Raw genomic sequence first — 16,500 nt, forward strand, 5'->3', positions numbered from 1 at the left:
CATAAGGAGATTTTATCATTACCGATTTCTGATTATGTTGCTGTTGCTGCTGCTGTCGCTGCTGTTGCTTAGTGCTGAGCAACTGACCGGCAATGGAAGCCACCTTATTCTTGCCTCGCTCGCCGAGATCCAAGTTGTGTCCCTCCTTCAGCTGTTTGTCGATCGCTTTCAGCGAACTATCGAACTCCTTGTACTTTTCGTCCTCGGGCTGCTGGGTGAGCTTATTCTGGCGGGCTAAAAATTGCTCACGGTTCCACTTCGGAACGCGTTCACGGCTCTTGCCAATGTCGGTTGCCTTCTTCGACAGTTCGATCTTCTTCTCGATCTCCTTCACATTCCAATCGTTGCTGTCGATCTTACCGATCGCCCGCAGCAGATCTTTCGGTTTCTTCTCGGTGACGGTCGGTTGTTTGCCGACGATTCGCTGCTCCATCGATTTGATCCGATCGCTAAACTGTTCCCCGTCGTTTGCGGCGACGAGACTTCGCGGATAGGCCGCCGCTAGGCCTCGATCGCGATCCTGATTTTGGGAGGAGGTGGAAAAAGAATAGATTTGGCGAATAGTTCGTGTGTGTAGCTCGGTTTCGACAGCGACACGCACGCGACGAGGATCAACACAGTGGCTGCAATGCGGAGGCGCACGTTCGCGCCCATGCGGTTAGCGGTTAGGGTTCGATCGTTATTCAGGTTGAGGTGGGAGGAGGTGCCATATCACTACTCTAGTAAGCGGTTAGCTATTTACAGTCTATAAAACGGACATGAACGTGAAACCAAACCAAAGTAGGAACGAGTAAATTTTGGGGAGCATGCGGAGATTAATAAAATTAAGTTCTTTTGTTCTAGTTCTAGTTCTAGGTTAGTACCAGTTGAGAATGAAAAAAATCTGCAATTAACTGTGCTGTTTTACAACGCCGGAGCGCTAGGTCTGGATTTCACTACAACGAACGGCTGTCTCTAATTTCATCAAAGGCATGTACGCACTGAAGCTATTTCTGGGCCCGGTGTTTGGAAGCAAGTTGTCAAAATCAAACAAACACGCACACATGTTCCTCAAAAAACATGAATTCACCGCACGCGGCGTTGCTGTGCCGCTCTGTGTGAGGTGAATCGCACACGATCGTTTAGTTGTTCTCTCATAAATATTAAACATATGTTTACGTTTCAACATTTCAGCGCTGCCTAGTTAACTACGCTAGTAAGAGGCAGTTTGGTAGATTTTCAAACGGGCCTTTTTTGCGAACAAAAATCACAACACTCCAACGAACGACAGAATGAACATCAACAATCAACACGCGGTTAGTTCGCGAACAAAAAATAACAAAAACAAAAAACTCCAGCTCGCGAGCGAGTGACATTCTCAATTTGTTTGTTGTTCGTTTAGTCAAGAGGTGCGGCGCACGCCATGCTTCGACAAAAAACACGCGCATCGCTTACGGGATAGAGGATCTTCCGTTCCATCTCTTTGACGCGATCGTTGAACTCGGGCGCCGACTGGCGGTACAGAAAGAGCGAATAGTCCTCGAACGCGCTAGAGCTGTCACTTTCGCGCAGGAAAGTGTTCGCCTGCAGCATGTGGAGGCTGGTGTAGAAGTTCTGGGTCTGCTGGGCCCGGGCGAGCCGCCGCTTGGTCTGCCGATCGAGCCGGTTCGCTTCGATCTCCTGAAAACGGCGGGTGCGTTCCTCCTGGTGGCGGAATGGTGATATACTTATGTGAACCTCAGTCTAGAACCCCGTTATTATTGTTGTTTGAAAATGCCAATGATTATGAATTGCTGCTAGGAAGAGGAGAGGGGGGAGGCCTACTGTAAACTAATGAGCATAGAGTGAGGGTAAGATGGATGTGCAAGTACTAGCAAAAACTCTGATATGCAGTTTTTAAAAAAAAAATCAAATTTATTCAGCATGCAAATAATGAACGAAAGAATGTTGGGAGCGAAAAAAATGAGGAAAACGTCGAGAGAAAAAATTAACACTAACAACTATGGTACACTTGGTCCACAACGACTGTTTGTTGTTGCTGTTCACGGGGATTCACCATCCTACCGGCTTATGCTTAGTGATTTAGTTGCTGATAGTAATAGCTAAGTATTATAGAGGCATACAAAGAGATATGATACATCAAAGCGTGCATTCCAATTTGTTTCGAAGCAATTGGAGGAGCCGTTGTCGACTTTCCTTCACTCACTCTCTCTCTCTCTCTCTAGCCGTAATAGTTTACATTCTCTGCTCTAACAAACAAACCAGTTTCTTCTTCCGCGTTTATTTATTTACAAGTGATTGTCTGAGGCGCGTTCTTATCTGTAAGATGACTGTCATATGTAATTCTAACACAATGGAATCGATACGAGCGGGCGTTAGGCAGTGGAAAAGACTCTACGCTGAAGGTAATGAAACGGAACCGAGTTTCACGGGACTCATAACAGCTTAGAACGGTTCGACTAGTATTACTATTGAATTGAAATCGGAAGCTTGAATTAATAATCAAAAGAGTTGGAAAAAAAATTATTGGAAAATATATTCTAGAAGGGATCAGATTATCCGCGACTTGACTCCCAAAATAATTCCGCAGTTATAATGCTAAATATGTTCAAGTCTTTTAACTCTAGCTTAAGCTTCAGCATACTTGAAAAGTAAGATATACTCATACAAGTAATTAATTCGAGTCACATTCGATTTCTTGAATGGTGAACCTTAATCTATACCTTTAAAATCGCAGAGCTTTATGTTAATTATATGCCATGTAAATTTTATGCCTTTTGGATTCAATGTTTCGAGTAAAAAACCCGAAATATGCTTTGCATGTCCGGAAATTTTCAAACCAGTTTTATCAAGTTAAAGTCATTTGGCTGCTGAAAACTGATTTTATTTTACTGCAGCTGTCATTCGGTTTCAATTTGAACAGTCGTGGCGGAGCTGAAATTCTTTTCATCAATAACGTTGATTTTGAGATTCGTATTCAATGGCTAGCGCACTACGTACGGTAGGAATATGCTGAAAAAAAAAGAAGCCCTAAACCAATTACATACAATTGCATTCTCAGCGAAATTTTTCAAACAATAGAGACTGTTTGATCCAATATAAAATGCACTGACTGTTTCTAGTTTCTAGTATGGAATTTCCTGCATTCAAAATTCTGATACTCTTATTACTTATCAAAAAAGGAAACATAAAATAAAGAATAGAGCCAAAAATACATTGATAGGATTCCGACAAAAGTACTAATGGTTTCTGCAAATGTTTGGCTCAAATGCGATTAGTAGTACTTGCAATCATTAAGTCTCTGATGTCTGCGTTAGAGAAACAACTCTTCAGTATAAAGAAAACAAAACGAATTTTGCAATGAACGTTGCACCACAAACATCTACCAACAAAAATTCCACAGAACGAAGGAGTTATATATTATTAGTCGATGTGAAAATTGTGGCCAAATGTGTTGCGCGGTTTGCATTGTTAGCCAATGCAAGTTTACTGGCAATCATTAAGACTATCTTTCTGAAGTCTGTGGTGGAGAAATTATGAATCGCAAAATTACTTTTTACTACGAGGGAAAGGAAGCACAATTGACTAAGAAAATAACAAGACGCGAGCTGACAAAAATTTCACATAACGAAGACGTTACATAACCTTCATTTGGTTGGCATTGCTAGTCAATAAAAGTGTACTCGTAACGCTCTACATTTCTGATGTTCGTGTTTGGAAAATAACTCATCAGTACAAAGAATAGCGAACAAAACGTGCTATGAAAATTGAAAACCATTTGTGCACAGGCCAACAACTGAATACGATGACGGTCCTTTGCCTTCCGAACGGGTTTGTTGGTTCATCGCTGAACCACATGTAGTTTCGCTACAAGTTATACTCGAATACAATGCCGATTGTTTAGTCTATCATTTCATATACCTTCTTGGATGTCAGATTAAGGCGGATATGTCCATTAGGGTGGGACAAAAAATAAATGTTAGCTCCTATGCACTTTTCGTGTTCCTTATAGGTCCCATAACAACTGTGTAACTTTTCAGACCGATCGGTGAAACGCCCGATTTGCGCCCAGTTTTTAAAGTTTCCATACGATTTTATATGGGAAAATCCACTTTTTCAATACTTATTCTCTAGAGATGTCAAGTTGGCTCTAAATAAAATTAATACATGATATTTGTAGGAAATTTTCCTGAGAAAAACTCTTTTGAAGACCGTAAGACGCTACGATGCTTGTAGAAACAGCTTTTCACTCCAAACTGATTGAATGTCTGACAAACGGCTCACCATTGAATTTTTCCAGCAACACTGCTACAGCATGCTGCTATTGCAAACTTGCTTAAGTACCTATGAGAAATAATTTCGCGCGGAATTAATTTTCAAAGTGTGGTTTTTGCTCATAGTATCTTCGGGGAAGCCTCCAAGATAAATGTAAGCTAGTAAAATTAAATGGTGAGGCGTTCGTCAGATATTCAATCAGTCTGGGGTGAATATCTTTTTTCACAAGCTAGGTAGCGCCTTGCGATCTTCAGAAGAGTTTTTCCCAGGAAAATTCCCTATAAATATCATGTATTGATATATTTTTAGAAGCCAACTGGACATTTCTATAAAAAAAGTTTTGAAAAAGTGGTTTTTCCAATATAAAATCGTATGGAAGTTTTAAAAATCGGGCGCAAATCGGGCGTTTCACCGATCGATCTGAATGGTTACACAGTTGTTATAGGAAACATAAGGACATAAGAAGCGAAAAAATAACACCATCGCTTTTTCCCATATAACCGTGTCCCAGTCTAATGTCCATGGTATGGAAAATTTATATGGGTATTTGATCTTGAATCTTTTCCGTATTTTCAACCATTTAACAATAAAATGGTGGCGATAATTACATATATGTTTTAAAAAATTTTGTATATTTGAGCTTTACAATGACGTATTAGTTATTGAATTCAAGACGGTTGTACGAGAGTTATTAGCATTCCATTCTGCCAACAAAAAACTCACCTCAGTTTTCACATAATGTACCCTAGTAGAGTAAATAAAGACGTAGTACTACGTCAAAAAACCCTATACAAAATGTTCACCTACCCGGAAAACCCTTTATGTAGAATTTCAGCTCAGTCAGACTTAAAATGGAAGTAGGGGGGCAAAGCGATTGAAATTTGGCTGTTAGAAATCCTGGCATTAAAAATATTCTTTAAAACCGAAATTTCTTGTTTATTTATAAGCCGTCACACGACATTCATCATACGCAAATAAAAAAGGGAGAAAAATGTGTCCGGTGAATTCGGGCTGTTGCCGTAACGCACTGTATGTGTAGTGCTGACACGAATGTCTATATAAAAACCAGCCTTTTTCTTCCTCGAAGACATCCTCCAAATAATTCCTAATTGACACATGAAGAACACTGATTACTCGACTGCTAGCGCGGTTGGCTATCGCAAACACACAGCACCAGAAAAAGTATTTTTAGAAGACAGTACAAAAATGGCTGCACTTTTGAAATGCCTGATCATGACTCGTTTTTGAGAAGCTATGAATAATTATATGTAGAAAACGTATTGATTATTACAAATATTATTAGAGCCAAAACAGAATGTTTGATTGGTGTGACGTCTTCGGAAAAGTTGTTGACAATAATTTTGTATTTTTGAGAAAAATGCACACCTCAAAATAATTTTTTTTTCGAGAAAAAACTTTAAAGAAATAAAAACTTATCCCAAAGCTTGATGTCCCGGATTTTGTGTTGAAATGAATCGAACGTTGCGACAATTTCCTGCGTTGAGTGCTTATTATTGAAAACATTTTTAATATTTAAACGGTTCGTTTGATCGGTTTGGTGTCTTCGGCAACGTTGTAGATAATAATTCTGTCATACCAAAAAAATGAACTATAAAAAAATGAAAAAAAAAAACTCAGATTAACAGAATGTGAGTTTTTCGAAATATTCAATTTGTAATTTTTTTTCTTTGTAATCTTTTGTCTCACGTTGTGACATTATTACTGTCTACAACTTTGTTGAAGACGTAATACCTATCAATTCAAACGTTCTGCCTTTGATTTTTTCTTTTTTTAAACAATTTTAAATTTTTTTAGTTCTCATTCCTTTATGATCGGATAGTCATCAATGTTTAGGCAATCTCTTATTATTCATTATTATTTTATTTTTAATTCATTAAATATACAAAATACAAACTTATTATTTACAACTTTGCCAAAGACGTCAGTCCAATCAAGTAAATCGTTTTGGCTCTAAAAATATTTATATTCATCAATACTTTTTTTACACAGCATTTTTATATAGCTTCTCAAAAACGAGTCGTTATTCAAAAAGAAAATAACCTATAGCACAAAATGGCATCTTTTACCCATAGAATATGGGTAAAAGATGCAAAGTTTCGACCAAATCAAAATAGACAAATGAAAATATAAACTGAAACTGGGACATTTTTTGCGCAATTGCTCTACTGCTAGAAATAGTTTGTAGGCGATGGGCTGTTGAATTCTTTTTTAAAAGTTTCAGATAATTAATATAAAACGAAAAACATGTAAAACGGGCGTTTGTTATAAAAAAAGGAAAAAGAAACGTTTCATAACATATCTCGAAAACGACTTCACTTTGTGATGAGCTCACGTAGAGCATTTCTGATTCAAATTAAATGAGAAATCGTTATTCACCCGCAAAACGTTTAATTCACATATAAAAAATATAGTTTTTGAAAAAGTTCAAAAATTACTATGTCTTCAATTTTCATTCATTTACATTGCATTCTGAATTGTTAGATAAAAGAACGTTAATTTTTCATTAATAGTTGAATTAACTAAACGTAACTCGACATATATACAAGTGTTTTGATTAATATAAATTTTTCAGCAATATTTTTTAATTAAAAAAAAAATTAGAACAATGATCTTTGTCTGGATGAACTTAGCTATATTTATAAAAAAAATTAAATGAGTAAATTGTCATTTATTTTAATACAAACGGAACTATTATCTAATGTGGTTTTATAAAACATTTCCAACTTAAATTAAATATAAATGATAACGATAAAAATGTTTAACTAAATTTTTCGAAAACGATAATTTTAAATACCAAACTAAAAAAAAATTAACATAATTCCAATGTAAATTACTGGATAACAAACAAAATATATTTTGACAGTGAAAAAAAAAATAGAGCAAAACGTCAAAATCGAAAGAATATCACAACTTTGAAAAAATTTTAGGAAAAAAATATTACAAGGTTGTGTATGAGATACGACCGCAAAATTAACATAGAATTACGAGAGTCTGTGACAATGTAGTTGACGTAGAATTACGTTTCACGGTAAAAAAAATATTCGTGATTCAAAAAATTACACCCGGGCAGGCGAAAGTCGGCTAATTTACAAAAAGTCTGCGCCAATATAAGAAAACTCAAACAAAGGTTTGAAGAACGCGGGATGATTTTGGTTTTCATTGAAAAAAGAGAGAAAGAAAGAATTATTACTAGAATTTACCGCTTCAGACCATCAAATCATCAACCTCTCAACTTTCTTGCAATATGTTACGGAAAACACTACGTTTCAGTAAGAATTTCCCTTTATTTCCCTTTCTAAATGATTGCTTTTAGTTTCGGCAGATTTTCGTTCATTTTAGGTTGTTTTCTATAAATTGGGAGTCACCATTTTGAATTTCAAAGTCTGTAGTTGATTTTCGGTCTCTGGGCATCATCTCGATTCAGAAAATACCCATATTGAACGAAACAGTTTAGAATGTTCGTGTAATGTATACGCGCTGATGTATTATTCTTTCCAAAGGGGGAAGGTGTGGTATCATTTTGTTTACAAGATATGTAATCGGTTTTAAAGTTCAATAAAATTTCGATACTCAACGTTTCCCATGAGTAAATTCACACAACAAATTTAAAATTTTATTTATGTACTATCTTGTAATAAGTTTTAAAAGTTTCTCAATGTCATTCATTTTACACAAGTAAATTTAAGAAATTATCAGAAACCTATATTTTTTGGAAATTCACCATGTCTAGTAGTCATTTTTTTTTTAACTTGTCAACATTGTATACAACCTTAAAAAAAAGGTTGAGTCAGAATGATCCAAATACCTGTAGAAAAGTCATTTGTCGTCTAGTAAAAATCTAGCACAAAGTTTTATCAGAATCAAGAATGTTTGAATGTTTCAGCATTTTAAATAAAATTTGATATAGTGCCTATGTTTATAATACGTAGAGGATACATTACATTTTTTTTTTGCACGTAAACATAAAAATAAACTTTTTGAAATGCAGCTTGAGAAAAACTGTGCCATGATTTGCTTAATGCAATGCTCGACAGTTCCCGGAGCATTTACTTAATTACATTGCGCTGCTTTGAATCGGTTTAGCTTAAAATGCATAAACTACCGCATTTTATCTATACATTGGAGCTATCTATTTCATTTCATGTTCGTGACAATGTTTCGAATCGTTAATTATAATTATCATCTTGGCATGCCAATCTGATCCATACTTTTAAAATTAATATCTTTTTGACATTTGCATGATGTGTCTGCTGTAAATTTTCTGCAACTATTCTACAGAGTTTTAGGCAAATTGTTGTTATTTTCATAAAATGAGTAGACGCTGGCTATTAGTCAAATTCGTAAATGACGTAAATGATTAATGGTTGCATTTGCTTATGTTAATAATTTAACAGCGCACTAAGCAATGATTTTTACCATCAAAGTTAAATCGGTTGTTGACAGAGAAAGTCATATACTTTAAACGAGGGGGATTATAAACATATAATTTGCTAAGTCGATCAAAAAATATCGCGATAAGTCATCAAGAACGATTTATATTTCTAGAGAAGGGAAACTTGAATGAGTAAAAAAGCATTCCTTGATTTGTGATTACTACACAGAAAAATCCGATTATTCAGCCATTTCTAATCCGTACCAGCAAGCATGTTCCATATGGGAACAGCTGAACCAAAAGTTCGACCTCTCCAGTGACGATGCTGGAATTGAAAATTTGTTCGTCCTAATAATTTACGACGCAATCGGGTAAATAAATTTGGACCCAGGCCGTGCTGCGATTGTTACTGATAATAATTTGTCCATTACACAATAACGATGTGAACCCGTTTTACGCGTGCTCGTCGTTAAGAACAAAGAAATATGAACCGATCGGAGCGCTTTATCGCTCCCCCTAGTATGAACTGCGTGTGCAGTTAACATCGTGCAGGAATGAAGTTGTAGAATCCGTCGAACAACAACCGTACGTATTATACAGTGCATTTCTCCGATCCGAATGCATTCGTCTCTATTAGTACTCTGGTGATGAAAGGCAGCGGCTTAGCACAGCAGCCGGCCCGGCACACAATCATCAGGCGGCTGCTCATGCAGCAGTACATCACCCAACTACACAGCCGACAGTAGCGAGCGGGGCGGCGGCGAGCCGAGAGCTTAGTCGATGCGTAACGGTCAATGACTTTGTATAGACGGTTCGGTTTGCCAGTAGTCAGTACAGTAGTATACCGCTAGCATCTGTGATATAACGTGCCACAATCATTGGTTCACGTCATCACCTCTCGAGCGCTCCCTCCAGTATTCTACCTGCTGATAACCGATAGCAGCTATGAAATAATAGACCAATTTTCGACTGTGATTAAAAAAGTGGATCCGGTTTGACAATTGCAGAGCAATCGAACTACAAATCGAAACACACAGTCAACAAATAACCGACGCCAGGAGCCAATTAATTTATTCGAGCAAACAAAACGACTTATTAAACTGACCAACCAACCGAACGAGCGAACGACTAGTCCTCGCGTGCGTATCATACATACGTCTTGTTCTTGGCTGCAAATAGGCTACCTGTTTAATAGTGTACCTTCACTCTAGCTGGAGTTCAGCTAAGCGCAAAGGGCTATTGTTTATGCTTATTGTTTACGTTCCTTGTTGCATGCACCGACCATTGGCTGGGCAGTTTTCCAGGGGGAATGCATCCAATGTCGGTTACTGTTCGGTCGGTCCGTTGGTATTTTTTGACATAATGCCAACACCGAACCATCAACCCTTGGCTGCGGTCAGCAGTGATAAGGACTGCAGCAGCACTGCGTTGAGTGACGCTAGTGAGACTGAGTTTAGTGAAGAGAAAAAGCAAAAAAAAGCTTGTTGGCGTGCCACCTAATTAGATACAGGCGGACAAGAGTGCGCTTTTCCATTCGATGATGGTTGGCTTTTACCGCTGCTGCCCTCCCACTCGTCGTCGACCATCATCAGCTGTTTTGGTCCTCACTACCATCACTAATACTATCGAGGGTCGCCACGCATACGTAATGGGACTTCCGCGCCGTTGGCTAGCCGATTGCGTAACGTTTGTTTATCGCTCCAATGGGTTCAAGAGTTACGCATGGTAATAATTAGGGGAAAAGTTTTTTTTTTTGAAGAGTGTCGACTAGAAATTGTTGTGTGAACGAATTTACAGAGTTCGATATTTAAAAATACAAATTGACTTTTTGGCTTCAGAACATGTTAATCATTGATACTCGCGATAAGGAAGTTTTTTATCATCTATGATTTTCTCGGAAACATCCCGATTTAGGTATCGGCTGGGTATTTCGTTCTGTGTGATCTGTAAAAACCACTTTTTTTTTTCTTTAATTTTATAGACATAAGACGTTCGAAAATAAACTGGTTGGTGCTTTCTGATGAAAACAAGTCGTTTCGACCAGAAATGTAGACGCGGATTGTATTTTAATTTGGTGAATTTTATTTTCATTGTGTTCATCGGAGAATTTTACGTAAGAAACACTTATTAACCTGATGAGTCAATCTCGAGATACAGCGTATTTACGAAAACAATTTAAAGAAAACAATTTACAAGACGCAACTAATAACTGGGAGGTAAATATTTGCAATATAAGCGAGATATCTGTGATGGTTACGAAGTGCAGCGAGAAATTAAAATATATTAGAAAGCCGTTTCAATAGATCTACTTTGATTACTGAAATTTGATTCATGCGTAGTGACATTCCTTCTAGTATCGATTTCATTCTTATGAGAACGAATTCTACAACGGTTTTCACGTTCAAAATAGTATCACGCGAAAGTAAATTGTCCAAAAAGTAAGCAAATTGTTGTTTCGTATGTTGATAAATTTAGTTTCTGGGAATCAATTGAAATATAAAAACCTGGCAACACTGGTGCAAAAAAGTAAGATTTTTTTGGATTCCTTCAAAACCAGAAAAATACTAAAAATGATTTCCAAAGTTGTTTTTTGAGTTTAAAAGTTGATAAATAATTTCAAATAAATATGACTCTTTGATGAAAATTGAGGAATTTGAAACTGTTTTGGCAATTCTGATATAAATAAAACAAAACTTTTAGACAATGCGTTTTTCCAGCAAAGACGGGGCCCTCCCAGAAAAAGGTTAAAGGAGAGATGTGTACTCCATTCGACATTAAAACCAGGATTCTAGTGATCTCAGCTGATTAACTTTTCACGTTTTGAGCCAAGTCCGTGTAGGGGGGCTGCGTAGCCGGAAGGCTACAGAGTCCGCTTTGTCAAGCAACTTTAAGTATGGGTTCATTCTCAGACTCTCCACTACTTTCCTTCCTTTACACTGAAATTTAAAACACCTTTACGTGACTTCCTCTTACCAAAAACTGAGGTCTCTCTTATTATTAGAACTAGCCAGAGAAGGACGCACAACGAAACTTTTCCAGGGATTTATAATTGGTGATATTTGGCAAGAGAAACGAGCATCGGTATAGTAGAACAGTAAGCGTGTAAAGGAAGAGTATCACATTACACACAAGCCAATAATAATAAGCATGCAACTTCTTAATAGTGGTATTGTTAATAATAGGAGTGCTGGATACAGCAGACACCCGGGTATATCTCACAATAGATTTACGATTCTGATCGTAGTGGGGAAGTCCATACAGGAAAAAAAGTTCGTGAAGGTCGTGTCCAAGTAGTTCGGGCGCTTCGTATGGTATAACCCAACAAGGCTCAACGTGAATTGCAATAGCAGAATAACGAAAAGAACGAAAGGCAGAACCGAGAATCAAAACGAAAAAAAAAAAAAGAAAAAATCCGTTCAATTGCAATCACATAACATATTCTGGCAGAACACCCAACACCGTGATATACTGTTGCGTGCCTGAGAGTGCACTGCACCTCCTGCTATCTACCTCTACCGACACGTACAGGATTTTGTTGTCCCCCGGCCGCACAACTGCAATATGCACATTTTCATTACTCGCTTTTTATGTGGACTTTTTGGATCAGTTCCGAAATATGGTGACCATAAAAACGGCTTTATTTGATGTTTTATTTTCAAAAATTCATAACTTTTGAATCAGTTGATCGATTTTCGATCTCTTTGGATCAAATTAAAGGTAACTGTTTCTAGTTTTAGGAGAAAATACCAAAAAATAAATATGTGTGCTTTTATATGCAAAAGATATAATATTATTACAATTTTTGTCATGTTTTCAAATCAAATTTATTCAAATATAAAAAATAACATATTTTTTTTTAATTTCTTTATACATAGAGTCAATTGTGCCTTCCAAATTGAGACCAAGATATATTTTTAATGTTTGCTCCAAAAAATGACGAACAAATGAAATGAAATTCTTTTTACATGAATACATGAGAAAGATTTTACCTTCGAGTTTCGGTTAGCAGAATTTAACCCTTCGTTTTCTCCATAAAAATCCTTATGAAAATTTTCAGGTCAATCGAATTTCGAGCTATTGAGCCTCATCACGTAATATGCTCTGGAAGAACACCCAACACCGTGATATACTGTTGCGAGCTTGGGAGAGCACTGCACCTCCTGCTATCTGGCTCCACCGACACGTACAGGATTTTGTTGTTCCCGGACGCACGACTGCAATATGTTCAATATGCAACAATGTAGTTGCGCGACTGAGTGTGCCGCATTTTCTTCGACACAAAAAGAAGAAGACAATTCGATTGTCTTCCAGGTCGCGACACGATACCAACGTGTGAGCCTGATCCGCCCCACCGTATGTCGACAGTGACAATGTAGTTTTCACTTGGCTGCACACAAAGGGAAAGCAAGTTACACTGCACTGGTAGACGACGAGTGATCTGCGCTCTACTCATACATGGTTACACAGTACTGTTGCTTGTACTAGCATGTTTTCCTTTAAGACATCAGTTTTATTAACATTTTAACAGCAGATCGGTAAATTGTCTGATTAAGATTATTATAAAATTATTACGAACTCCTCGAAAAAGCTTTCCCATTGGGACATCAAAATAGTATAGGAGAAATTCCACAAAAAACGGGCAGCTTCATTAATCGACCATGTTAGATTTAGCTGAAACTATGCATAGACGTTTCTATAGGCAAGAAAGCCATTTTGTGCTATTGGTTTAATTTTTTGGAATACGACTCATTTTTGAGAAGCTATTGAAAAATGCTATATTGGGAAAGGTATTGATGATTACAAATATTTTTAGGGCCAAAACGGTTTGTTTGATCGGTATGACGTCGGTAAAGTTGTAGATAATAATTTTGTCTTTCCGAAAAAACATACACTCAATAAAAAATTATTTCATCATTGAAAAAAAAAATAAAAAATAATTATCTAAATTAGCTCATTTTTTAAAAATTTATTTTTTTATAAAAACTACAAAGATTACCTAAACAATGCAATTGGTCCGATCATGGAGAAATTAATGGAAAAAAGTTATTTTTTCGGGATATATATTTTTTCTGAAAGGACAAAATTGTTTTCTACAACTTGGCCGAAGACACTATGCCAACCATTCAAACCGTTTTGGCTGTAGAGATATTTTTAATTTCCAATAGAGCACTCTATGGGGAGTTAAAAATATTTTTATGGTCAAAACGACTTGTTTGATTGGCATAGTCTTTTTGGCAATGTTGAAGATAGGTTTTTTTAAAAAACCATAACCTTTTTTTCCTTGATTTCACCGAGATTGGACTGATTGCGTTGCTTAGGTAATTTTTTGTAGTTTTTATATGAAAAAATTTAGATTTTTAAAAAATGAGCTTTTTAGTGAGTTATGTTTTAATTTTTTTTTGATTTTTTTTTAAGTAAATAATTTCTTCTTAGGTGTATGTTTTTTTTCCGGAAAGACAAAATTATTATCTACAATTTTGCCGAAGACGTCACACCGATCAAACAAACTGTTTTGGCCCTAAAAATATTTGTAATCATCAATACCTTCTCAAAATATCATTTTTAATAGCTGTGTGAAATGAGTCGTGTTCCAAAAAATTCAACCAATAGCACAAAACGGCATCTTTTGCCTATAGAAACGTCTATGCAAAGTTTCAGCCAAATCAAAAATGACAATTTGAAAAAAAGTATTAAAACTGGGACATTTTTCGTGGATAGAAGAAAACAGTTAACCTATTGGTATGGGAAGATTCTCTCAAATTTTTCCCGCTGATCGTTGATATTATGAATATCACAGCAGGCGATTGGTGTCTACTCATGAAGTCTGTGCCAAGCGTGTTGTTTGTTTTTGCAGGAAACAAGGTGTCTTGTATCAGCAGTCTATTTCGGTGAAAGTATATCGAGAAAATATACTATTTCAGACTACGCAACAGAAGGCTGCTTCGATTATATGTCTGTTTGTGAGGATGGAATTTTGTGACTATACCTAGTTCTGGGAAGGAGATTAAGCTCGATAAAAGTCATGGGGACTTTTTCGGAAAGACAAAAGTTTTTATACCTACCGCTAAACTAAATTCGAAAGAAGCGATTTCTATAGACAACCCCACTTTCTACAGCATGCGATAAATAACAATTCGAATACTGTTCTCGAATTGATCTTCGACTGAACTTCGCGACGGTTTATTTAAACAGTATGCGCGTCGCACAGTAAGCGGTATCGCTAAAGATAACAAGGAAACATTTCATCTCTTACGTTGTTCTCTCCTATTCCTCATCTTAAATATTCTCCCGCACTCATATCTTTATTACAACGTAACCCGTTATGAGAGTGAGTGGTGTGAGCGCATCAAACATTGTTCTTTCGATCCCTTTTCACTACATTATAATCATTGAGTCAGGTTACCCGTTCTTGAATGTTCTGAAAATTGATATTTTCATCGAACCACCTCTCCTTGTTGCTGTAATAAAGCCTAAAAAAATGGAATAAAACCAGGCGGCCATGAATTCGTTGCTTGGGCTGCCGAATCATGCTTTTTTAATGAAAATGCTCATAATCAATATTGATGTTGGAAAAAGTATGATGAAAATAAAAATAACACTCGAATTCATAATTTATCTTGAAGTTGGCGCTAAAACAATCAAAATGATTTTTAAATTTAACTTAGCTAATTGATGAGCTTGTTACCAACATAATTGGCGTGGCTTAAAATTTGAACCACCACCCGTCGAATAAAAGGAACATTAATTAAAATGATGAATTCCTGATAACATGTACAAATAACCTATTGTTAAAGGATTTTGTAGCTACAGACTATTCTGTTCAAACGCCGTCTTGGTGTAGTCTGCCATAATTTAATGTTCATGCGAAGGCAAGCATGAGTTTCTACTGATCCTTAATTTTTACCCTATTTTTTCGATTGGCAAAGCTTGACCACCTTATTATTGTAATTAATATAATTCTAGATTAAGGATAACAACCAAGAGAAAAGTCGTCCAAAAATCAATGGTTCAACGAACGATAAATTTACGTCACCACAAACAAAGCCAGTATTTCGTCGAGGAGGCTGAGAACAGTTATTTCCACATAATTAAATATTACTCTGTGCTGCTCTATAGGATAACAAGTGCACCGAAGTCAGTTTTTAATGGATTTTTGATTACGATTATTGCGCGATGGATTAAAAACAAAACGATTTACTGCGTGTCCTCAAAGATTTCTCCGCTATTGCAGCAATGCAGCACACAATTCGCTGCTACCACTGCAACGTTTGCACATCATTTAGACGGCGTAAATTGAAGCTCTGATGGTACACTACTCAAGTAGCGCACAATCAGTTTAAATCATACACAAAAATGCTAGCCTAAGCTGTGGGGCACGTTTAGCGCCTTTTGTTGGACAATTTTTGCCTCGAAAGCAAGACAGCTTTAATAGCCGCTCAAAAAAATAAGTAGCTTCGCACAGGGTCTACCCCTGGAGGATTACTCGCTGACGAATGTTGGGCAAGCACGTCGCCTACAATCACCGCTTCTACAAGGTCAATTTGGCAACGGAATGGCAGTTGACCCGAACTTGATCGTGAAATGCCTCACCATAACGATGGATGACACAGCACACAATCCCTTCGTCCATCGCCTTCACCACCCCACGAAGCGATGGAAGTATTTTATTACGTTCGTATGTTATTAACTAATGCAGCTATAATTGGCTATAAACTTTCGGTATATCATAAAACACGCTTCGAGGCATGCATCGATTGTCAAGTGATGCGACTTCAGGAAGTTCAGCGCAGGTTGTGTTATTCAAGCCCCCGACCTGTTGTTGCTGTTGGTGGTATTGCAACGTCACCTGTGAA

The 16,500-nt window shown here is 36.9% G+C and overlaps 1 protein-coding gene across 10 annotated transcripts in view; it reads right to left on the reverse strand.

Annotated features, from left to right (window-relative positions):
• LOC129718661 (F-actin-monooxygenase Mical) overlaps positions 1-16,500 on the reverse strand; it is a 120,140-nt gene that overhangs the window by 17,885 nt on the left and 85,755 nt on the right. For 9 of the 10 annotated variants that reach the window (XR_008726993.1, XR_008726995.1, XR_008726998.1 and 6 more), the window contains 2 exons: positions 1,435-1,683; positions 23-520 (listed from right to left, as the gene is read on the reverse strand). Coding sequence is in view for 1 of the 10 variants with exons in the window: in XM_055669655.1 (XP_055525630.1) it covers positions 23-520; positions 1,435-1,683 (747 nt within the window). In the remaining 9 variants the exon portion in view is untranslated. The remainder of the gene's footprint in view (positions 1-22; positions 521-1,434; positions 1,684-16,500) is intronic. The other variant, XR_008727001.1, reaches the window with a different exon arrangement.

The sequence above is a fragment of the Wyeomyia smithii genome, chromosome 1, assembly GCF_029784165.1.
Source record: "Wyeomyia smithii strain HCP4-BCI-WySm-NY-G18 chromosome 1, ASM2978416v1, whole genome shotgun sequence".
NCBI lineage: Eukaryota > Metazoa > Arthropoda > Insecta > Diptera > Culicidae > Wyeomyia > Wyeomyia smithii.